The following is a 23,075-nucleotide window of genomic DNA, read 5'->3' on the forward strand; positions in this document are numbered from 1 at the left end:
GAGCCCTTTCGAATACCACAGCTCATTTGTCAGCTCGTCTTTGAGTCATCGGCGATAACTCCGCCGAGCTATAGTCACAATCGGGTGCTCAAGCCTCGTGGGCTTCAACAACGACGACAAACAGACCCGGGGGGCTTCGGGCGGTGGCACCATGTCGGGTATCTCCTACGATGCGGACGAATTGGATGTAACGGCGGGTTACTAAAGAAAAAAAACCCAACCACCCCTGCCGCCGGCCTCTTGTGTGTGTTACAGCTGCTGCTTGGCCGCAGCTCCGTATCGTCGTAGGCCCCGGGGGACCCTTATCTACAATTTCCAGTCTAAAGAAAATCCCGCCGCCGTGGGGGAGGGACTACGGACGACGGAGGGGAGGAGGGGCGGCTTCGTTGTAGTTATTCTCTTGTCTTCGTGTGAGATTCCCGGGGAACTCTCGTCCTCTTTGTCGCAACAGCCCGAATCCTTCTGATCCGGGACTCTCGAAATCATCCCCACTGACTCGCACAAGCGCCTTTGATTCAGTTGTTTCGTTTCCAGCCACTAAGTTTTACGACGCATGTTAGGCAATATCGTGCCCATTGTCGTCCTGAACCCCGCCGGCACAGGGAGAAAGGGAGACTGAGAGGGTAGGCAAAAAAAATCTTTATCGTCCGATGCGCATCCGCATCTAATATCTATCTGCACGACACCCCGCCCGTCCCAACGTGCCACCCCGCCGCATCGTCCTCACGACCCAGTTGCGCACTCCGACCACTGACGATCATTAGATCGTAACTCAAGGGAGCCCTGTGACGCAAATTGATTCAGAATCCAACAACACACAAAACTTTGCGGATCTCAAAGGTTTCGTTTCACGGCGCTCTCTTGCGCTCAGCATCTCAATTGAGCCACCGTCCGCCTCTGCAAGGGTTCTTGTAATAAGAGAGCTGTTCAACTCTCTTCTAGCCTTCGAGGTCCGGATACTAGGAAAACCGCAGGCTTTCAGCCGGCCCTTCGCCCCATCAGCGGTAGCAGCATGGACGCACCCAAGAAGGACAGGGTCGACGATGTCAACGCCGACCTTGACCCCGGCGCAAGGTCGCCCGATACCGATGTCCGGGACCTCGAGCCCGTCGATGACCTCGGCATCAGCGAGAAGAAGGTCGTCCGTAAGCTGGACACGCATCTCGTGCCGCTCGTAATGTTGCTCTATCTCTTCAGCTTCCTCGACCGGTAAGTCTCAGCTTGAACAACCGAGCAAGAATGAATTGCCCTCACTCTAACACACCACGCAGCGTCAACATTGGCAACGCCCGCCTCTACAACCTCGAGCGCGACCTCAACCTCCAAGGAAACCAGTTCCAGGTCGCTGTCTCCATCCTCTTCGTCACCTACATCGTCTTTGAGGTCCCCTCAAACTTGGTCCTCAAGCTCTTCACCCCGCGGCGGTGGATCGCCTTCATCACCGTCTCATGGGGTATCATTGCCACCCTCACGGGGCTCGTCGAGTCCTACGGCGCGCTCATCGCGTGCCGTCTCCTCCTCGGCGTCGTCGAGGCCGGCCTCTTCCCGGGGCTGAACGTCTACCTGACCTTCTTCTACAGCAAGCACGAGCTCGCACTGCGGGTCGGGTACCTCTTTGTCAGCGCCGCCATTGCGGGCGGGCTGGGCGGATTGCTGGCGTACGGGATCGGCCACATGGAGGGCGTTGCTGGGCTGAGCGGATGGCGCTGGATTATGATTATCGAGGGATTGCCAACGGTCGTGCTGGGCGTGCTGGCGTACTTTTTGCTGCCAAACGATGCGGGCAGCGCGTACTTTTTGAACGATGCAGAGAAGGCGCTCATGGTTTCGAGAAGGGGGCGCGAGTATGGAAACACGAGCAGCGCGCAGGAGTTCAGCCGCGAGGACATGCTCAAGGCGTTCAAGGACTGGAAGGTGTGGGTGTTTTGCGTCGCGCAGTTTGGGGCCGACACGATGCTCTACGGTGAGTCTCATGCGGCGTTGAGGGTATGCGCGTGTGAGCTGGCGGACTGACGAAGGCAGGCTTCTCGACTTTCCTCCCGACCATCATCAACGGGCTGGGTACCTGGACACCGGCACAGGTGCAGCTGCTGACAGTGCCGTGCTACTTCCTCGGTGCCGTCGTGTACATGGCAATGGCGTTCCTGTCAGATCGCACACAGCTGCGCGGGCTGTTCTGCGTCATCTTTGGCAGCATCAGCGTCATTGGCTACGGCGTGCTCATCTCGCCGACATCAAACGGCGTGCATTATTTCGGCTGCTTCCTGGTCGCGGCGGGACTTTACGTCGTTGTTGGTTTGCCGCTGGCATGGGTGAGTTTCGCACTTCCTCTTTCTCGCAGTGATTTGATTTGGCGATGTGGACATGCATTGACGATGGATTCGACGTAGCTGCCGAACAACTCACCAAGATACGGCAAACGAACGACTGCCAGCGGAATGCAGCTGACAATTGGCAACTGCTCTGGTGTCATGTCGTCTTTCATCTAGTGAGTCAACGGCCCCGATGCATTTGCCGAGAACGTAGCGACTAACAGGGAAATCAGCCAAGCAATCGACAGGCCCAGGTATATCCGTGGCCATGCAGTTACTTTGAGCATGGTTGGCATGGCCACGTGCCTGTACGGCTTTCTGTGGTTCTGGTACTGGCGAGAGAACAAGCAGCGCGAGGCCGGTCATATCGACAGCAAGTATCGCGACCTCTCCGACGACGAGCTTGCGGAGCTTGGTGACGAGAGCCCACGGTACCGGTACACTATCTGATTAGGACATGGATGGGTATAGAGGACCGAGGCCAAGAGGAAGAGAGCGAATCTGGCTGGACTGGAGATACTCGCGAGGGGCACGATAGACCGAACGACGGGGTTTGTAGGACCTCCCGTATATACAAGATACCCCCACCCCTCCCACTTTAAGAGAACATGATTGTCGAGCCTGTGATACTCTGTGGCCATGTCGAATCACGAATGGATAACCGATCTTGCATCACAGGCCGATCAAAAAGAAAAATCTCTTGCGCCCAGCGCCAAACAATAAAATGCGAATGGGGAAAAAAATGAAAAATGAAAGGGACGAGACTCGAACTCGCGCGGGTTGCCCCACCAGGAAACAGATGTTAAGCTGACCTTAACCTGGCGCCATAACCAACTCGGCCACCCTTCCTATGGATCCTAGGATCTGATTGGTTATCAGTACTCCAGAAATCTTCATCTATATACCAGAGTGGTCAGTAGCGCAAACGGCTACCGTCTACTGATTGCACTTGGACTTGACCACATGCCTCCTACTATGCTCCCAATGCGTCTTGAGTCGATAAATAAGTGATGGATCCAAATTCCTTTCCCTCAATGCTGAGGAATGATGACGACTCTAATATTACTCGGCGCTTTCATCCCGGCTTTTGTTGGACCCTTTGGTATGGTAGATTGGTGTTGAAAATACCACAAACTGATTTGGTTTTGGTTTTAGAATGCTCATATTTCGCCTTTACGCAGAATCAAACCCTTTGCACAGTATGTAACACCTGGCGCTCACCGCCATAGAGCAGCAGAGCAGATTCAATCGAAGAGAAGTTCGACTTTGATACTTGTCGCCAATAGTAAGAAAGAATGCCTTCGTCGCGCCTTGAAACCTTTCGAGAGGTTTCCGTTAATACGGGATTGATCTAAAAATGACCTTCTTTTTCTTAGCTTTGCTGGGTTAAGTAGCTGCCAGGATACACGACTATTGAGGCGACCTTGGGTCAGGACAATAACATGTCTGCTCCCAGAGTGAGTTGTCGGTGTGTGTGTATAAAGAGATTATCTAGCGAATGCAGTGAGCCGGCGAACCCGGGAGTGTAGTGACCATTCAAGATCCTCTCGAGTGTCGGAGCCTTGAATATGCACAGAAATATGAAGATATTGTTACTTTATTTCCATGTCCACTTATTTGAAAACCCCTTTGGGCTACAGACCGGACGGCATCTCAGTGGTATATAGTCATGACGCAGGTCTGTTATTACGTGTTGCAAAATCCTATATTTTAGATCCGAATGTTTCTGCGATAACATCACGTCGTCACTCGTAAGGACAACTCCGAGGTCAGACTCCGGAGCAGTCCGTTGAATTGCGGTCAGAAACCACGGCAAATAACCAAATTCGGAGCGGCAGAGTGAGATCACTGGGGTATATGGCATTCAAACGTTCCATTGGATTATATATGGCTTGTCTGCCAACTAAAATACTCAATGTCAGGCTCTGACGGAGAGAAGACCGACGGAAAAGGGATACCAAGACCGCTTTTCCGAATCGGTGTTACCAAGCCCTGCTGATCCAACAGCACTCACTGGCTGCTTAAACGCCCAACCCCAAGTCGAACCATGCTTTTGGTCTTCGCTTCCATCTGGGAAATTGCCAAGGTCTTGGTTCCAACGGCGCCAATGAGGGGTAATCTGGGGGCCCCATGGGACCCGTAGGCAGCATCTGGAGAGGAAGACTTAAGTAGACATACCAACTCCGCCGATAAGGCTAAAGGATTTTTATCCTGTCTGCTGCTCGGTTCAGGATCGCTGTTCCTTCACGCAAATAATCTGCACCGTGACGTTGAAGTCTCCTCAACAGCGCTATATCTACTAACAAACCTAACGACTCCGGCAACACCCAAGCCGGAGCTATGGGCGGAGATACGGACTCAATCCACCATATCGACACCGCCAATGGTGATGCGAATTTCCAAAAGATACCCAGGATGGACAAGGTGGACGAGTTTGGTGCACATGCTAAAATCGACCCAAAAGAGATTGCGCTTGTCAAGAAGCTCGACAGGTACATCATTGTAAGTGATTCACGACAATGGATAATGGGTCCGAGGCTGATGACAGAAAGCCCATCCTTTGGCTCATGTATCTGTTCAATTTCCTGGACAGGAACGCTATTATCAATGCCCGCCTGAACGGCTTGGCACAGGACATAGGCTTGGTTGGAACTCAGTACAACACATGCGTTTCCATCTTATTTGTAGGGTATGGCGTCTCTCCGTTGCTCAGGTATGAACATCAGAATGTCAATGTCTAATGAAAGCTGCGCAGGTACATTTGTGGCCAGATACCTTCCAACATGATTTTGAATAGAGTAAGGCCCTCGTTGTACATGGCCGGTAAGATACTCTCATGCCTTCACATCGACACCTGCCCGAAGTCCGCGAGAGCCCGCGTATGGGAAAAGGTCGAAGTCCAAAGTTGAAGTCAGCATCAATAGTCTGACCACTCTCAGGTTTTTGCATGGCGTGGTCTATTGTGAGCCTCTTGACATTCAAGGTCAACAGCTTCAGTGGGATGATTGCCTGCCGATTCCTCCTGGGCATTACGGAAGCTCCTGTGAGTTGGTTGCACAGACGTCTGTGTTTCCTTCCGCTAATCCACTCGCCCTAGTTCTACCCAGGCGCGCTGTATATCATTAGCATGTTCTACACGCGAAAAGAAGTTGCGACTCGAATGTCTCTTTTCTACACTGGAAATATGCTGGCCAGTTCGTTTTCTGGGCTCATCGCAGCGGGCATTTTCGCCGGGCTCGATGGGTCCATGGGACTCTTCGGCTGGCAGTGGTAAGCAAACATACAGAAAGACTGTATGCATGAGAAACCGTCTTCAGTGATAGCTGATTCTTGCTTCAGGTTGTTCATAATCCAGGGCGCCATATCAATCGTCGTTGCGATTGCGGCCCTGTTCCTTCTCCCGGACCACCCGCTCACCACGAGATGGTTGACGCCCGAACAGAGACAACTCGCCCACAACCGTATATATATTGACACGACGGACCGTCGCGAAGGAACCGGCGTCTGGACTGGGCTTTTCGATGCATGTGTTGACTGGAGAACTTGGGCGTTTTGCCTCATGTATCACCTCCACCTCGCGGCAAACGGCTTCCAGAACTTCCTGCCCACGGTCATGCAGACCCTTGGCTACAGTACGACTGTCACACTGGCCCTTACCTGCCCGCCGTATATCCTGGCCGCTCTGGTCGGCATTTTGGTATCATGGACATCAGGCCGCTACAACGAGCGAACATGGCACATTTCGATAATGAAGGCCATCGTTATTGGCGGGTTCATCGTAGCCGTAGCCACGCTCAATATCGCCGCGCGCCTAGTTGGAATCGTATTTTTCGTGGGAGCCACGTTTGGAATCAATAACATCATATTGGGCTGGGCTTCCAGCACGCTGGGCCAAACGGACGAAAAGAAGGCGGTGGCCATCGCAATGTGCAACACCCTCGGCAGCCTTGCCAGTATCTACACGCCCTACCTCTGGCCCCTCACTGACTCGCCTCGGTACAAGACGGCATGGATTTCGAGCATCGCATTTTCTTTTGGGGTGATTGTCCTTGCTTGGTTGTTGCGCATCGCCTTGAAGAGAAAGAACCGGAGGACCAAGGAGCGAAACCCGGAGCAAACAAACTTTTACGTCTACTAAGCACTGGCCCGATGTTTTTTTTTAACAGTTACCTTGGGGTCAGGTATTGGGTCAGTAGATATAGGAGCCTTTGAAAAGGCCTCGATATAAATAGCTTTCTTAGGGCACTATAGTGTGTTATAAACGCCTGGTTATTACGCTAGTCCAAGCTGAAGTGTTCTTCTAAATTGAGGCGGTAACCTCAAATTGGGTTAGACACCGCCCATTGGGTCCTACCGCAGAGGGAAACAGTGGATTGTTGTCACGAGAGATATAAGGCGTTAATTGCTGCCCGCAATTAACGGCGTCGTTTTTGTGACAATTGTTCAATTAAACATACGACATAGTGTAGCATAGCCCGTCCTACAATACATCGATCGTATGCATGTTAAGCTTTTTGCTGCCACGGACATAAGGCAAGGAGCGTAGATTCTCATTCTCAAAACGGACAAAAGAAGTTCTGACAACCAATTGTTTGAGCTCTGGTACTTTGAGGACTTTTCTTCCCGCAATATTAACACATGCTTATTGCTGCATTCAATACACACTTGAAAACGGCTTTGGGATGTCACGATAGGGAAAAAGACATCCCCTTAAATTGATGACAGCACTCAAGAGGGAGAGGGGTGGAGCCAAAGTACCCAGTCATCGTTTCTGTTCTTTTCCAGACTGATAATTTGCACTGATTCCATATTCAATCCCCTTTCCAATCAAGCAGATGGAACAACCCAAATGCACTTCAACTCTCATCTGCGTAGTGATGAGCCAGGGATTCGTAGATACAAAACCGGTGCGATGGAAGGTTCCTTGCGAAATCTCATTGGCAAGTTTAAAACTGATAAACAAAGATGGTCCCGACAGTTGCTCTCTTTTACGACCGCCGAATTCGTAAGTGCGGCATATCAATTGCACTCTAGGTTGCCAAATATATTGGTGTATATGTATATCTTTGTTTACTATTCTCGCCATGTTCGTATTTACCAATGAACATTATATTCCATTGGCATCCCGAATGAAAAAGTCTGAGAATAAGGAGAGGCAAACTGATGAGTGACGATCACCAATAATTTGAATTTATTTTTATCTTGTCCCACGATTCAGTGGCTTCGACGAGCCGAGGTCTCATACACATAGGCATGAATATGTCTATGCATTGACGATGACTTCCCTGAAGCCATGAAACTGTTGCGGGAATGTGAAGAAGCTGACATTGCTATTTATCAGCTGCTCTCAAGCACATCCCAGATTGAATCTCCGTATACAACATGCGCGCCCACGCTCAGCTGCGCACCGGATTTCAGCAGGACCTCGCAGGGCAGCTCCCGAGCCCCAATCCTCACCGTCCTCTTCCACCCTTCCACCTCCTTCCATTCCCACCTCTCCGCCGAGACATCGTCGCCAACCCTCGAGATGCCCTGGCAGAACCTACCCAGCCAGACAACCGAGCCCCTCGCCTTCGCCGGCTCGTCCTCGAACTTGAGCACGACGCACTCGACGTCCTTTGCGCCCTCGCCGGCCGCGGCGGCGACCGGGTCAACGTCCTTCCACAGCTCCTCATAGTCGGTCTCCCGGCCGGTGGCGGGGTTGACCATGTGCCCCTTCTCGAGCGTCAGCCCGTCGGGCTGCTCATACATGTCCCCCTCGTCCGCCGCGTTCTCGGGCTCCGTCGTGCGCGAGTCGATCCAGTGCTCCCATCGTGAATGGCGGACTTCAACGCCCTCACCGTCGCGGCGGATGGATGAGGAGGAGGTGCCGGCGATGCCCCATTCCAGACGCTCGATTCCGTGTGTATCTGAGAGTCAAGATTCACATCAATGACACCGTTCTCATTTTACATGTTTTTTATCAACACCCCAAGAGTTGCACGTTGCAGGCTTGATCCTGACCGGGACTGGGACTGGAGGGAGAGGAGATGAGGGGGGTCTGAGAGACTCACCTTGGGCCCCCTCCGCTGTCGGCGCCGACTTGAGAATGCGGAGATCCACGAAACGGCGCTGCGGGGACGTGAGCACGATGGTCGAGGTCGGCTCGCTCGCCTCGTCGGGGATCCAACGGATGTGTTCGCGGAATGAGATGCTGCCCATGACGAATAAGGTTTTCTCGCAAGGGGGAGTGGTGACTTGGGAGGTGATTGAGCGGGTTTTTGGAGGGACGAGGTTAGCGGGAGAGCACGTTTCCCCATGAGGCGGGGGGGAACGAGCGAGGGAGGTTCCCGCATACGCATATCGGCGGTCGTCGCGAGGAGGTCCACTTTCAGCCGCCTAAAAGTCTCACACCCGTCATGCCCGCCAATCCGGCCCTCTACTGTGTGCGCCCAACAGCGTCCGAACGCGTCTATTACTGTGCTTTTTGTGTTCTTCTCGGCGTGAGATCTATCTCTAGTCTAAGTCTAATAAGTCTATCCCCACCATTCTATTTCGTCTAATTTCGCACCCGCTTCGGCTCACCGATGCGCCGCCAAAAAAACACACATCCCATCAATTGCCCAACCCTCTCACGCGGCCTTCTCAAGCCTCTCGACAACCTCAACGAGACCCTTCACCTTCTCCTCGCACTCCGCCTTGATGCGCTCCTGCGCATCGTACGTCGCCCGCAGGTGGTCGACCATGAAGGGAAACAGCGGCGTCTTCTTGGCTGTCCTGTAGTCGTACACGACATTGTCCTCAAAACAGCGCGCCGCGGGGCGGCGGTGCTTCTCGGAGACGAGCAGGCCCTCGAGGTTGATGAAGTCTGACTCGTACGTCGGCTTGGAGGTGATTTTGTGGAAGACTGTCAGGTAGTCGGGGTAGGCCATTGGCTGAGGGGGACCGGCTCGTCAGTGCTATTGTCCTGCGCGTTTTGAAATCCCACGCTCCCAGGGCCCGAGTCGTTGCAGAAAGCGCACTTTGGACGACGCGGAGAGGGCCCCGGTGGTGAGAAAGCGATGCACGGCACTTACAAACTTGTATTCCGTCTTGATGCTCCTCATGATGAGCCCGACGCTCCGCGGCGACATGAGCGCATTCCACTCATCCTTGTGCTCGGGGTCCAATGTGTTCGCAAAGTGGCGGATCCAGTTGAACCGCGCCGATTCGGCGTACTTGTTGTAGACGACGTTGTTTACGTGACCTGCGGCTGTGAGATTGTGCACCCGTTGCATTTGGAGAGGTGAGCCGTACCCTGTGTCGTGTGTTAGTGGGCCCCACCCATGCACAATCACTCAATTGCCGGCTCTCTCAACTCACCATAGCGTCCTGCATTTCAGCCTAGTCAGCATCCCGTCATCGAACACCTCGTAAGTGAAGGAGGAAGACAGAAAAAACAAACCTGGTCTCCCCAAGTCACGGTGTGTCTATCCAAGCCCCTCCACCCGGGACCCGTCAGGAACCCTTCCCTCCCGGCGAGCAGCTCCAGCCACTGCCCGTCGACGGTCTCCTGCAGCGCCTTCAGCTCCTCCTTCTGCTGGCCTTCAAGACCGAGGCTTGCGCACCGCTTGATGCGCGCCTGCAGGTCGGACAGCCATCGTGGGTTCAGCGCCGGGGCGGCGGCGGCGGCGTCGCCGTTTGCGGGAGCAGTGAGACACCGGGCGGTGCTTCCGAACGACCGCCGGGTGATCTGGGTAGTGAGCCGGGCCACGGGGGCGCGGAGTGCAGCTGGATTGCGCATTGTTTTCTTCTTCTTATTTTTTTCTTTCAGTATTGTCGTCTGTCTTGATTCCTCCAAATATTCTCATACGCGGGAACAAACAACAGTAGCGGGAGAAATAGGGGGAGGGAGGAAAGGACCCGATGGAAATGAGGAAAAAAAATTGCAGAATTTGATAATGGCTGGGCGATAAGGCGAAATAGTGGAATAGTGAGGAAATCCGGCTTCCGTCGGCTACCCTGCCAAAAGCTACACTAGAAAAAACACTTGGAACAGGTATCCATTCCCTTATTCCCTTTGCGTTATTATTGCCGTTGGTTTGGGTCGGTAGTTGGCGCCGTTCCTGCTGTGATAGGCGATAGGGGGGCGTGGGGGTTTCCGGGTTGCAGCGACCGGCCTGTCGGTGCGCGTGCTTCGGCGCTGTTGCATGTCGAGTCCTTCAGCCGCACGGCGAACGCAAGGAATGTTGGACCCCGGATTAGAGAACCATTCCATATACAACACAAATTACATCCTATATTTTCAGATTTAGATTTTTTATTTTAGTCTGGGACGTTGATAAACAAGAGGAGCAGGAAAAAAAAAGGCGAAAGAAACAATTGAAACCACACCCAGCCCGCCAATCGCTGGGCTTCTTAATCCAGCTGCCCAGCGGAGTCGTCAGCAGTCAGCCAATCATTCACGTGGTACAACCACGTTTCCTCCGAATGGTGTAGTTGGTTCATCACGTTCGACTGTAATGGTTCTTCCAAGATTATCGAAAGGTCCCTAGTTCGATTCTGGGTTCGGAGAAATTCTTTTTGCGTTTTTTTATAACACTTTCTTCTGCACCTGTTTAGAAGCTAGCCCGCATTGGTCTTCGGATGTCTCAGTCTCCTCTCCCAACGGTCCTGGCCAAGGCCGAATCAATCGCAATGCAATTCTCGTGATTTTGCCAAGTATGGCCAAGAGGCAGAGTGAGGCAGTGAGAGTGACTGCGGTTGCAATGCGACTACGCCTAACGTCTGAGGGGACAGTGTTTAATCATGTCTCTGCATCGTCATCAAGTTGAAGTTTCCGGCCATCTATCTCATTCTCGAGCGACGGGCGGCGCCCAAAGACGTGCGCGGCACGAATACAGGCAGGCGTGCGCGGGGGGGAATAAACGAAACCGGCTTCACGCGCTGAAGATTTTCGGTGCGTTCTCGCCCGTCCAAAAACCCAACCGTCCAGATGCTTGTCTGGTGGAGACCCCTTCCTCTCCCTGGGCCCGCGCACGGGGGGGACCTGGCGGGAGCTCCGAGCTGCAACGGGAGCCTGGTCATAGCTCTGCCGCCCCACCTTCCATATCTGGGAGGACGCCTCGACAGCACCCGCACCGCGACGCACATCGCTTGACGGACGGCAACTGCGTCACGCGTCGTCTCCCCCTCCTCTCTCTCTCTCTCAAAAAAAAGCCTCGAATCTCGCCGAGCTGCTCGGCGAAGAAAGATGGAATCACCAACACATAAAAGCCCCAGATATGCATTAAGCAATCAGTTATTTTCAGGCGCAGATTCCAATACGGGCCGGGAATGCCCTTGAGATGGTAGCAAGTGTTACAGCGTTGGTGACCGCTGCCAAAAGGGGGCCTAGCCACGCGTATGTCTGCACGTCAAACACATTTCCACGACTTGCGGCAATCTCAACGAGCTGCCACCGTGTTGCCAAAAATGATGCAGACTTCTCGTCAACAGTGATCCGTATTGATTGAAAGAGGCGACATATGTATCCTAATGCCGTGACTCACCTGCAACATGACGCATTCGAGAAGCTTAGCGATTCATCTCGGGGGCGCCGAGTAGCCCGCTGGCGGCTGGTTGGGTTTCCGCGCTCCCGAGATTCCTACAACCATAAACTCCATGATGCCGAAATTAGGCAACAGCTCGGTATTGCTCCTAAGCATGTTTTATTGAAGCCAACAATCTACAATCTACAATCTACAGCAATGAGTTGTGTTCTGTGGGTGCAAAGTGGTTGCGCATCGGGGAGCGGCACCACGTGACGCGTAGCCTTTCCGCCATCTTTTGTTGGCGTGATCAAAGAGTTGCGGGACGAGCAATGGCATCTTCCTTGACGCGCTCCCTAGGAGGATATATTCATTGAAAGAATATCTCGTAAATTCCTGACTGTATTTCCGCCCCTGGTGCTCTATTTTGAGCATCTGGAGCCGGAGACGTGTCGGTCACGACCTGATACCAGGTGATGACTGGCACACGTGTTCTCCTCCACCTCGGGCAGACATGCGTCACCAGTTGAACTGGCAGCCCAGAGGCAAACCACAACATTGACTCACAAAAAATGAGAAGTGCAGAAGAGAAACGACGAGACCCGGAAGCCTTATACCAAGCGTAATTTTCGCAAGCGGCGTGTGGTGGGCGGTTTGGATCGCCGTTTGGCCGAGACGCCGATTAAATGCGAATAGCTTCCATCGCGTCTCACGTCCCCAGACCTTGCATCAACACTGGCGACCCACAAACCACTAAAAACGCCAAAATTTTTTTACGAGAAATAATCAGATTCATAACCAGAGGGTTGGATGAGAGGTTATGGAAGAGGCTGAGCAAAAGCGTGGACATGGGCACGAGTGAGAGACGATGCACTGTTTTTCACCGGTCGCGTGACGCGATCGTGATGGGTAGAAGGGCGATACTCGGTGTAAGTCAAATGGGGCAGGAAAAATGTAGGAAATCCAACAAAAATACCCCAGACCAGATCGACGACCTAAATGATGGACAGAGGTGTTTTCCAAGGGCAGTGAAGGGTGTTGTTGGTGAATGCGATGGGGGTGGTGCAAGATGTGCGGATAGCTTCAATTTGGTCGAAGCGCGACCGAATCACAACAGACCGGAGGGTGCCCGGGGGCGGATGGGCGATATGCGGGGCCGAACACGCGATAATTGCAAGGAAAAGCGCATCGGGCGACAGAGAAAAATTCGGCCAAGAAAATGAGGCCTTCAGGTCGATATGAAACCGGAAGAGCGAGGGAGGAAGCCGGATGCGAGCGTTGGCATCGCGTCGGACGGGATGGGCGACGATGCAGCAAAAAAGCGGCAACTCGGCGGGCGAAACGCGTTGCGAGGCGAGGGAAATTGGGGCCGGGTCGGGCGGCGATGAATCGGCGGATGCAGGGCTGTAAAACGTGACAGTTGCAAGCAATGAGTCATTTGAGGTAATGGAGGGTGAGCAAACGGGAAAAAGAGGGAAGAGAAGAGAAGAGAGAGAAGGAGAGAGAGGCGGGTGCTTGAGGTGGGCGATGAGAATGAGTTTGGTGGGATGGCGACGGTGCCGGATCAGACAGAGCAGGAGCGCAGAAAATGGGACAGAACGGCCAGCCGACTCCAGAGCGAGAGGAAGGACCACCGTTCGTTCACTTCGATGCAAGGCGCAGCCAATCAGAAAAATCGGACCAGAGGCAAAGCATTTTTATTTTAATGCGACAGAGGGAAAATTGGCAAATGGGAAAGGTACAAGTAACAAGTATCTTTTGCGTGGTCGAGCAGACAGTTGCGATTGAAAAAGGGGAGGGAAGGGAAGTGCAGGATGGGGGGAGAGGGGACGCTACGGGGAGGGGGGGGGAGGAGAGAAGGAGGGCACTGATACTGATCTTGGGTGGGAGGGGATGGGTGTGATGTTGCTGCTGTGCTCTGCTGAGGAACGGAAGGCGCGAAGGAAGGATGAGGACGGGGTGGGTGTTTGCGTTTGTTTGGCGGGCACCCAGAGGCGGCAGTGGCCTGTGGCAGGGGGGTCATCTCATGCCTTCCTAACTATAGTACACTACGCTCAGGTAGGGGCTAAGGGAAGGGCAGAGACGAGCAGCAGCGGCAGCGGCAGCGGCAGCAGAGCGACAGATCCTGGCACCTTGAGAGCGGATGACTGGAGCTTCTCTCAACGTGAGCCTGGTAGGGTGAGGTGTTCGAACCACTTACAGGGGGGGACGACAAGGGACCTGTCCAGGGTGTGACAGCAGACTCCAGAGACGACAGAAGCTTCAGAAGCTTCATGCATTGCCTCCCTCCGAGAGCTTGGGGGGTGTGCGACGGAGCTCAGCTTGCGAGAGAGGGGAGGGGGAGGGGGATCTGCCGTTGCTCATGGCTCGATGTGCACCACCACCACCACTACCACCGCAGCTCCCGGCATTCTTCTGTCCTGCGTGGTACAGTTCTGAGGTATTTTGAGTCGCCACATGGTAGAAGACTAGCAATGTGTGCATGGCAGTTGGACAGGAAGCATCATGGTGTCTTGAACAGACAGTTTTAGTTTAACGGGGACAGGACAGGCGAAGCTACTGGCATCTATCTGGCCCATGAGAAGATGGCACTGGCGATGGAGCGAAGGCCGTCGTCAGACAGAGAACCCCGTCGTGCTGGAAACGGTCACTGGCCGAGGATTCCTTGGAACAGCACCGCGCCCACTAATTAGACACGTCCGAAATAGAGACGCACATCTCGTCGGTTCCAGCGCTAATCGGCGATTTGAGTTGAGGCAGGTGGGCAGCCGAGATGTGCGGGACGAGCGACGAGCGACGAGCGATCACGTAGGTCGACCGACGTAGGGAACAGTAAAGTAAGTCAGGGGAGGGGAAGCACGTAAGCTGGGGCTCTGCCACGCTCTTTCCTACATGCGCCTGCTGCACCTGCCACATCTGCCAACTACCCGAATCGACCAGGCCTTGCTAGATCCGACGGAACGACATCCAACATCATTCTGGACCGTCATGGTGTTGGCCAACTGGTGTGGGAGATGAGGTGTTGGTGTGGTGGGTGGAGGGGGGGAACGGGAGCTCCTCGCCCAAGGCGCCCGTCCGCGTGGTTTAGCAACCGGTCCCCCCCATCCCCAATTGGCACCGCACCGCACCAAAGAAATCCTCCCCCCCCCTCCAGGGCCAAGGGCCAAAAGTTACTGATTGCGTACCGCGCCCAACTGCCCCCGCCCATTTATAAAAACATGCCCCGTCCCCACGCACGCGCTCCCTCACCCCCTCTCGTTCCGGATCTCTCTCCTCTTGTCTCTCTCAACCACAACGCGCCAACCTTCTTCGCAAACCAATCCTCTCTTGATTCTCCATCGACTTCAATCGCCCTTTCGATTGCATCCGCTTGATTGCAACTTTTTCCCACGCCTCAACCTCACCCACCACATCAATCACAATGCCTCCCAAGAAGACCGAGGGCGCTGCCGCCGCTCCCAAGAAGGCCACCCACGCCAGCTACCAGGTTCGTCCCCAATAACCCGGCTCTTTTGCACCTCGACTTCGTTGCTAATGCTTTGCAGGATATGATCACTGATGCCATTGTTGCTGTATGTTTTATCACTCCTCTCCCTCCGGCGCAAAGGGTTACGCGCATCGGCGGATCCACGGGCCAGCTGTGTTTGGTCACTTAGCGCCTCGCGCACCTGCGCCCGTGGTCCTCGATCGCGTCACCGCCCATTGCATCTCATAAGGATGCACAATACCATGAGTATATATGTCGATTACTGACGCGTCTTCCGCTTGCAGCTTAAGGACCGCAATGGATCTTCCCGCCAGTCCCTGAAGAAGTACGTCAAGGCCAACAACCAGATCAACACCGTCAGCGACAACATGTTCGACTCGCTCTTCAACAAGGCCATCCGTGCCGGTGTTGAGAAGGGTGTCTTTGAGCAGCCTAAGGGTATGTTTGACAGTCATTATTTTCAGTATCGCGTCACTTTACTAACCCCCCTCAGGCCCCTCCGGCGGTACCAAGCTGGCCAAGAAGGCCCCTAAGCCCGCTGAGAAGAAGGCTGTCGAGAAGAAGCCCGCTGCTGAGAAGAAGGCCCCTGCCGCCAAGAAGGAGGCTAAGGAGCCCAAGGAGAAGAAGACTGCTGCCCCCAAGAAGGCCGCCGCCAAGAAGGAGGTCAAGGAGCCCAAGGAGAAGAAGGCCGCTGCTCCCAAGAAGGCTGCCGCCGAGAAGAAGGAGAAGAAGCCTGCTGCCAAGAAGGCCGCTGCTGTATGTTTCAACTCGCCACTCACTGCTCTCACAAGCTCAACTTACTGACATGACTTCAGGAGAAGCCCGCCAAGGAGGAGAAGCCTGCTGTTCTGAGCAAGACCAAGACTGGCCGTGTCACCAAACCCGAGAAGAAGGCGCCCGCCGCCAAGAAGGAGGTCAAGGAGCCCAAGGAGAAGAAGGCTGCCGCTCCCAAGAAGGCTGCTGCCCCGAAGAAGGCGGCGGCCAAGAAGGAGACCGCCAAGAAGGATTCCAAGAAGGAGGCCAAGGCTGAGGCTCCCGCCGCCTCAGCATGAGTGCATCCGCGTCCACGATGATGAATGTCGGGTTTGCGCAGCTTTCAAATGTTTGGTCACGAATCTTCTCGAAAGGCGTTAACGGGAGTCTCGATTTTACTGGGAAAGGTCAAGGGCCGGGAAGGTTGGTGGGAAACCAATCGGGGGGAAAACGCGATGCCTCCATTGCGCGTTTCTGTTTTTATTTATTGCGCGTCATACTGATGTGTCCTGTGTGTTCTCTGGGCCGGAAGAGGGACGGGGTCGGGATGTGCTGATTCTGGGCTTTTGTCTTTGAGATTTCCGCGTCGTGCGCGCGCAACTGTATGCGTCTTGGTTTTGGGTTTATCCCTCGACTACTGTAACTATAGCTCACGCGATATACCAACGATGGGAGCCTTTCACTGTTCACACGAAAGAGCATGCTAGCTCGACTTGAATATGCACTGCGAGCGTGTTTGCCATGACTGACGCGTAAGAGCGAGAAATGAGGAGCAGGGTCTGTAATACGGATGCGAGCAAAGGGGTTTATTATAGTACCAAGGGGCACAGCCGGCAATGAGTGCGCGCGGGCGCGCAAATGAGACGTCTTCAGGAAGGAAATGATGTTTTTTCGTATGATGATCCCTTCGGATTCCGAGAAGGGAAATGAGTGGGAAAGAAGGAAAGGAAACGGGGGAAGAGTAGGAGAGATGGAGGGCGACCTGCCCACGGTCTGTGACGTGCGGGAAAGTTCGAGGGCGATGCGGACCCCCAAAGGGGTTTCGGTGTGGAGCCGACGCGGTCTGGTTTTCCAGGGTCTTATTGTTTACGTTTTGGTAACCCAAAAAGGCACCAGGTTTCTTCAACTGCGCGCCTGCCACAAGGTCGGAACCAAGGAACGGAAGGAATGATGAAAAAAAATAAAAAATTATGAAAAAATTTCAATGCCCAACCGAGGAGACTGGCCATGGAGATGGTTTGCCGGGCCGGGCGTGTTTGCGGCCAGAGGCGTCACGTGCCCCCCGGGTTGGAGGGGCCGTCTTTCGACTCTGGACGGCGCAAAGTTTGTCGTGGTTGCCGCTCTGCTTTGCTCCTCCCTTCTTCTCCCCATTTCCCCCTCCTCCTCTTTCTTCAGCCTTGCTATGATGAGCATAAGGGAGGGCAATCACTAGGGCTCCTGTGATTTCTTTTCTCCTCCCTCGTTGTGTGTGTGGCCCTGACATGACTTGTCCTGAGACCCGACGCCCATTGGACGCGGCTTCACTCCTCACAAACACGGACCCGAGTTTCTCGGTTCGGGCACGCTGAGGAGGTGTGCACAAGCCCACGCTGAATGGGTATAGGTAGGATATACGTTTATGATTTTTATTGAAGAAAATAATAAACCCCCCTACTCTTTTCGACATAGTGGCTCTCTGGCCTGTCGAGGGACTGAGGAGGTTTGAGTACATGGCAAGCATATGAGGGTTTCCTTTCTTTCTTCTTTTCCTTGTTGGGGGTGATTCGGGCTTGTTTTGGGAAGGGGTTGTTTTGGAGCAATAACTCTGATCTCTGGATGGTACGGGGGAAGGGGCGTGCTGTGGCTCGGGTTGCCAATGGGGAAGACGACGGGTTGACACGTGCCGCGAACAGCGGACGGCGCCACACCAGTCAGCATCAAAGGTCCAGATCCTCAACTCTTCGTACTTCCACACACACCGAGAATGGATGGGATGAGGGATGCCGAGAGAGCCGTTGGGGGATGGGGGATGGGGGATGGGAGGAGGATATTTCCCCCTCCCTTACTGATGACTGATTGATCATTGACTACATGATTGAAGGCTGCCATGAAGAGTCGATCGGCCGCGGAGGCCTGGAGCCACGTTGATGGACTTTGGGACCCCGTATCAGTCAGTGGACGAAGCCATGACGGGATCCTGCCCAGGTCGGTGGACGACGCCGGACGTCACGTGGCCGCTGCTCCCCGACCAAATGCCTCGATACCATCCACCCCCTCATGCTCGGGAGGCCAACGGATGGAATGACTAGCTGGCAATGACTGACAAAAAGTGGTCACGGGCGGCGGTGCGGGGGAAGGCTTGAGAAAAGAGAAGGTGTGGGCGGTTACGACTAGGTTATGGCTAGGCTACGGGTACGGGCAAACCCCATTGGTGATACGGCAACGGGAGCAGGTGGAACGGTGTCAAATGTCGAGCTCGGTGCTCTCTGGCTGCAGACAATGCTACCGCGGCTCCGTCTGTCTATCCTCCCCTCTCTCTCACCCTCTTGCCCTGTAGTTGAACTACCATGCAGTGCCGACGAGACAGAACTGGCAATACTTTTGCGGCCGGGGCGGCAGCTGGCGCACGCGCGCACGCGCAGTTGCAGTGCTAACAGACAGTTGAGCGAAAAAGGTGCAGGTCTGACGTGCAAGGTGTGACGTGGATGGCTAGCCTCGAGCTTGCTTCCCATTGGTGTTCCTGAAACAAACCTTGATGTTTTGGGGGTGTTGATGGTCGAGGTGGAAGGCGACATGCCATCAATCCGCACCAGCTGGGCCGTGGTGACTGATGTATCAGGTACATTGTGCACTCGGAGGGAGGTGTGGGCTGAGATACTGACGTGCACAAGCGCCGACGGCGTCTGGGAGCTTTCTGTAGTACACAGCGTATTATTTGTCCCTTCCCGTAACAGCTCGGCGAAGAGGGAGGGGAGGGGGGGAGCAGATCCATCCCACGATTCTGGGCCTTTGTTCATGCTTCCCTCGCCTTTCGATGCCATCCACGGCCCGGGATCCCTGTTGTCAATCCGGAACGCCATGAGCGACAGGTGCAGGGGGCAACCGTACAGTTGGGGGCGAGGGGACGGGGAGGGGTCCTGAGCGTTGACGATTAGAGGGGTTCATTATAGGGGACGTTTTGGCCGAAGCTGCCAGGCGGGATCGGTCTAGTTTGGGGGAGGGATAAAAAGAGAAGGGTTGAAGGGAAGAATACGAGCTTGTGTGCAGCTTGGGCGGTGTGGCCGGCGCGAGGCAACGGCGCAGCGCATTGAGGGGGGAAAAAAGACGAGAAAACGAGCAACGGGGGGTCGGAGAGAGAATTGGACGGGAGAGAGTTTGTCTGAGTGAGAGAAAGGGAAACACATTTGATGAAGACACACACACTCACTCACACACAGGACGCCTTGAGGCAAGGCGTGGCAGCACCTGAGATGTACACAGTACTAGCCCGGTTGAGGCACAAGGCGCTAGTCAAGGCTGGCTTGTGCGCTCCTTCCCGTCCGTTTCGAGGCATGTGGGGGAGAAGGGAAGGGACGCAGCTGTCGGCGATGAAGGCACGCCAGGTACCAGGTACATCCTGTCCTGTCCTGTGCAGCAGTCTAGTCCAGTCCAGTCTGTGAGCAACAGCATGACTGACAAGGCGAGACCAGCTGATTAGGGACGTTTGGTACCTGCCCTCGTCCTCCCCTTCTCCCCTCTCCCTTCTCCAAACTGCTGACGGATTGACCGAGCTGCGTCTGTATCTGGAACTGCAGCTGGACGAGGAAACGCAGGTGGAATCTCGGCTTGATCTGGCCTCCAACACGACACGACACGACACAACTCGACAGGACGAGACAGGGCAGGGCAGGCAGCACGATCGGCTCCTCTTTTTGCATCATCCCCCGTCAGGTTCCATCGAGGTCCCATCCAAGTGTCGTCAACCACCACCCACCCACCCCTACGTCGCAACGCAACGCACCGCAGAGCACCAGCATCCAGCAGCATCCCGCACCCACGCCCGGCAGGGCTCGATAAGCTGATAGCTACCCTGCCTTATCCACACCCTCCCTGGTCCATCCGCCCATCTGCTTTGCGCCGTACCTTTTGTCTGGACTGACGTCTTGTCCTATCCAATCCCGCCCCATCTCATCCGCCCTGCCCAGAACTTGGCCGTCAACCTGATCGCAGTCCAACCCAACAACCTCCGCCAGCACTGCCACTACACCACTACACCACTACACCACACCACTGCACCAACCATACTTTACCAGGCAGCCCATTTTTCGCACCAGCGCTCTTCGCATTGGGTCCAGCTCCGTTGGCCGACAGCATCCTCATACTCTACCGTTCGTCGCCCTGGGTAAGTAAGCACGAAAATAGTCCCCGTTTTCCCCTCTTCGCCAGCCCGTCACCCCGACCCCCAAATCCCCGTTCCCTTGCGACTGGATTGCGTCCCAACCGATTCTTCCGGCCGACTCAACTGACGCCGCCCGCAGTACCCGTACCCCCTCCATCTGTCTACCTGGCGATCCGACATAGTCCGCTTTGCCCAGCCAGCCAGCCTTCCTCCCCGTAATCGATCATCGTCGGAGTTGACTCTCTAGACATCCTCGTCTTCGCAGCCTACGTCGTTAGCGTCACCCCGGCGATTACGACAGCTTTCACGTCCTTCCCCCCGGGACAGGACCATGGCGGCTGCCTAACACCTCCCTCGACATACCTTCATTACGAGATAATCCCGCTCGCCCCAAGCCATTGCCCCCTCCGCAGTTATGGCCTCCGAACACAACCCCTTCCGCAGGAAGTCTACTTCCACCTCCTCGCCCACGTCTACGCCCCAGCCCGTGACGACCTCGGCCTTCCTTCAGTCCATCACATCCGGCATCTCGAGGGACAATGCCCCCCCGCCACCAGAGCTGCGACCAGCAAAGCCAAAAGTTGTGAAGAAGGTTAGGGTGCTGTCCCCGCCGCCATCTTCCCCCTCGTCTCCCGAATCTGTACATAGCAGGGGCTTTGGCCGGCACGATGAGAGCAGTGACGACGCCTCGGACGACGACGACGACCACTTCGAAAAGAGGTTTCCCGAGCTTCCCGGCGGCTTGCCCGAGGCTGCGCCGCTTCGCATCGCCAACGCGAACAACACCCCCGACAACCCCTTCAGCAAGACATTGCAGGATCTGGAAGGCTTGGCGGACGGGAAGCCCTCTTCGGGCGGAGCCGGCAAATCGATGGATGTCAATGCATTCAAGATGTTGCTGCTCACCGGCCAGGCTGGTGCGGGAGCCTCTCAACAGAAATCACAGTTGCAGGGAGACAACCCAAGCGCACCATATCTGCCGCACCACGTAGGGGCCGATGCATCTTATGCCGCGCCTGAGCCAGAAACGCCGCGGACGTCACCGGATATTGCAGACCGCGATGCTGAGGATCGTCGCTCCTTGATAACATCCCCTACATCTGTGAAGAAGAAGCCCCCTCCACCAAGCTCTAGACACGGCAGAAAGATTAGTGTCCAAACCCCAGAACGGCCAACCATCTCCTCCGAGGCCGCTTCGCCCATCTCTCCATCTGATGTCAACAAACCCCTCCCGCCAGCACCCAGCAGCCATGGAGGGGACGAGACGGAAGACGTTTTTGCCCAAGAGGCCGCTGGGAAGGTCCCGGAGCAGGACTCCCCCATCTCAAGCACTACACCCAACCCGGCTCTTCCGACGTCGGGCAAAAGGCCGACACCAGCCCCTCCACCACGTCGGGGTCACGCACGGAGCCAATCCCTTACTGCCTCTGCTGCCGCGATGAATGCTCCGGCCGGCGATGACGCCGACACGCCGCCTCGTTCCTCGCTGGAGTCGCAGCGGTCACGCTCAGAGAGCTTCAGGAGCATCAATGCCCCTGTTCCACCGCCTCCCCGGCGTCCACATGCGTCGCATCGACAGTCATTTCAACTAACATCGCCATCTGCTGCATCTTTCAATGCTACCAGTCCAGCTCCGTCCGACGCTGATATTTTTGCACATGCCGTGGGAAACACGCCTCCAAAGGCATCTCCCCCGCCGCCACCTCCGGCGCGCAATCCATCAACTCGTCGGCCTCCAAGTCTCAGAAGCATTGATGCCCCCAGCAGGAAAATTAGCGGCGGAAAGGAGAATGCCCCGCCGCCGCCGCCGCCACGCCAAAGAGGTAGCAGCCGCGGAAGCATTGACGGGTTCGGGTCGGGCATGCGGAGGACAAGCATTGACAGCACAAGGGCCTTGGGCAGTAACGTACCAGAGGAACCTGGAGTCGAGGACGGTTTACAGGACAGTACCGCGGCAGACGCAGGCAAGGGGGCTGACATTCTTGCAGACCTGGTCGCTCTGCAGAGGGAGGTGGATGCATTGAGGGCAGCACAAGGGAAATAGGGGTATACCGAGGACGCGAAATAGATGGCGGGAGTTGGAATAGAGAGATGACTGCCGCCGCCGAGCGATGTGCGACGCCCTGGAGGGGCGGCTATGGTCGTCTTGGGCTGGGGTTTGTACATTTACGCACGTACCGGGATGCGACATGAAGTAATGGAATGCTTATGAGTTGATGCTCACATAGTTTGACGGGCTGTTTATGAACCATGGTCTCAATGGTTAGGTCCAAAAAGACTCCCCTCCCGTTTGTCCTTGTCACGGGGATCCAAGGGGTTCTGAGAGCAGTTTATAGCAAACATGGGACAACAGAACGAAAACAAGGCCCGCGGGGACCCGGCGCTTGTCACAGCCTTGGGATTTTAAGTTTGGTCCCGCCTGCACCCTGGGCACAGGAAGTAAGTCATTAAACGAAGTATCTGGGCGCTCAGGGGGCAAGCTTTGGAGACGGAGAGGCACATGAGCGTTTTGGTTTTGCGATGAATAGGATGGTTGCTGAAAATGACGTGCATGAAGATGGCCCAAACGTTGGCCTCGTAAGGTTTTTCACGTCGCCGATGGGGGTTAGCCAAGTGGTCTTTCGCAGCTCACAAGTTGACAGCATCTGGAATTAACTTGATTCCCCGCTTTCTTCCGC

At 55.0% G+C, this 23,075-nt stretch overlaps 6 protein-coding genes across 6 annotated transcripts; 4 read left to right on the forward strand and 2 right to left on the reverse strand.

The window, feature by feature from the left end:
* Positions 1-1,012: 1,012 nt before the first annotated feature.
* EsH8_VI_000939 (major facilitator superfamily domain-containing protein) lies at positions 1,013-2,762 on the forward strand (the record flags this gene model as incomplete). The annotated part of the gene is made up of 5 exons (XM_083272192.1): positions 1,013-1,209; positions 1,272-1,963; positions 2,023-2,312; positions 2,391-2,488; positions 2,546-2,762. The coding sequence occupies 5 exons, from the start codon at positions 1,013-1,015 to the stop codon at positions 2,760-2,762; spliced, it is 1,494 nt and encodes a 497-aa protein (XP_083127366.1).
* Positions 2,763-4,652: 1,890 nt separating this feature from the next.
* On the forward strand, positions 4,653-6,450 carry EsH8_VI_000940 (uncharacterized protein; the record flags this gene model as incomplete). Its single annotated transcript, XM_083272193.1, has 5 exons — positions 4,653-4,814; positions 5,084-5,135; positions 5,252-5,355; positions 5,410-5,582; positions 5,652-6,450. The coding sequence occupies 5 exons, from the start codon at positions 4,653-4,655 to the stop codon at positions 6,448-6,450; spliced, it is 1,290 nt and encodes a 429-aa protein (XP_083127367.1).
* A 1,199-nt stretch (positions 6,451-7,649) lies between these two features.
* Positions 7,650-8,513, reverse strand: EsH8_VI_000941 (uncharacterized protein; the record flags this gene model as incomplete). Its single annotated transcript, XM_083272194.1, has 2 exons — positions 7,650-8,221; positions 8,366-8,513. The coding sequence occupies 2 exons, from the start codon at positions 8,511-8,513 to the stop codon at positions 7,650-7,652; spliced, it is 720 nt and encodes a 239-aa protein (XP_083127368.1).
* A 410-nt stretch (positions 8,514-8,923) lies between these two features.
* EsH8_VI_000942 (thioesterase family protein) lies at positions 8,924-10,074 on the reverse strand (the record flags this gene model as incomplete). Its single annotated transcript, XM_083272195.1, has 4 exons — positions 8,924-9,226; positions 9,368-9,588; positions 9,654-9,662; positions 9,786-10,074. The coding sequence occupies 4 exons, from the start codon at positions 10,072-10,074 to the stop codon at positions 8,924-8,926; spliced, it is 822 nt and encodes a 273-aa protein (XP_083127369.1).
* Positions 10,075-15,221: 5,147 nt separating this feature from the next.
* EsH8_VI_000943 (histone H1/H5 family protein) lies at positions 15,222-16,339 on the forward strand (the record flags this gene model as incomplete). The annotated part of the gene is made up of 5 exons (XM_083272196.1): positions 15,222-15,287; positions 15,346-15,372; positions 15,572-15,725; positions 15,781-16,043; positions 16,103-16,339. 5 exons carry the CDS (start codon positions 15,222-15,224, stop codon positions 16,337-16,339), a joined length of 747 nt encoding a protein of 248 aa, XP_083127370.1.
* A 4,473-nt stretch (positions 16,340-20,812) lies between these two features.
* Positions 20,813-22,441, forward strand: EsH8_VI_000944 (uncharacterized protein; the record flags this gene model as incomplete). The annotated part of the gene is made up of 1 exon (XM_083272197.1): positions 20,813-22,441. One exon carries the CDS (start codon positions 20,813-20,815, stop codon positions 22,439-22,441), a length of 1,629 nt encoding a protein of 542 aa, XP_083127371.1.
* Positions 22,442-23,075: the final 634 nt, after the last annotated feature.

Source organism: Colletotrichum jinshuiense, chromosome 6 (genome assembly GCF_051148585.1).
Source record: "Colletotrichum jinshuiense chromosome 6, complete sequence".
Taxonomy (NCBI): domain Eukaryota; kingdom Fungi; phylum Ascomycota; class Sordariomycetes; order Glomerellales; family Glomerellaceae; genus Colletotrichum; species Colletotrichum jinshuiense.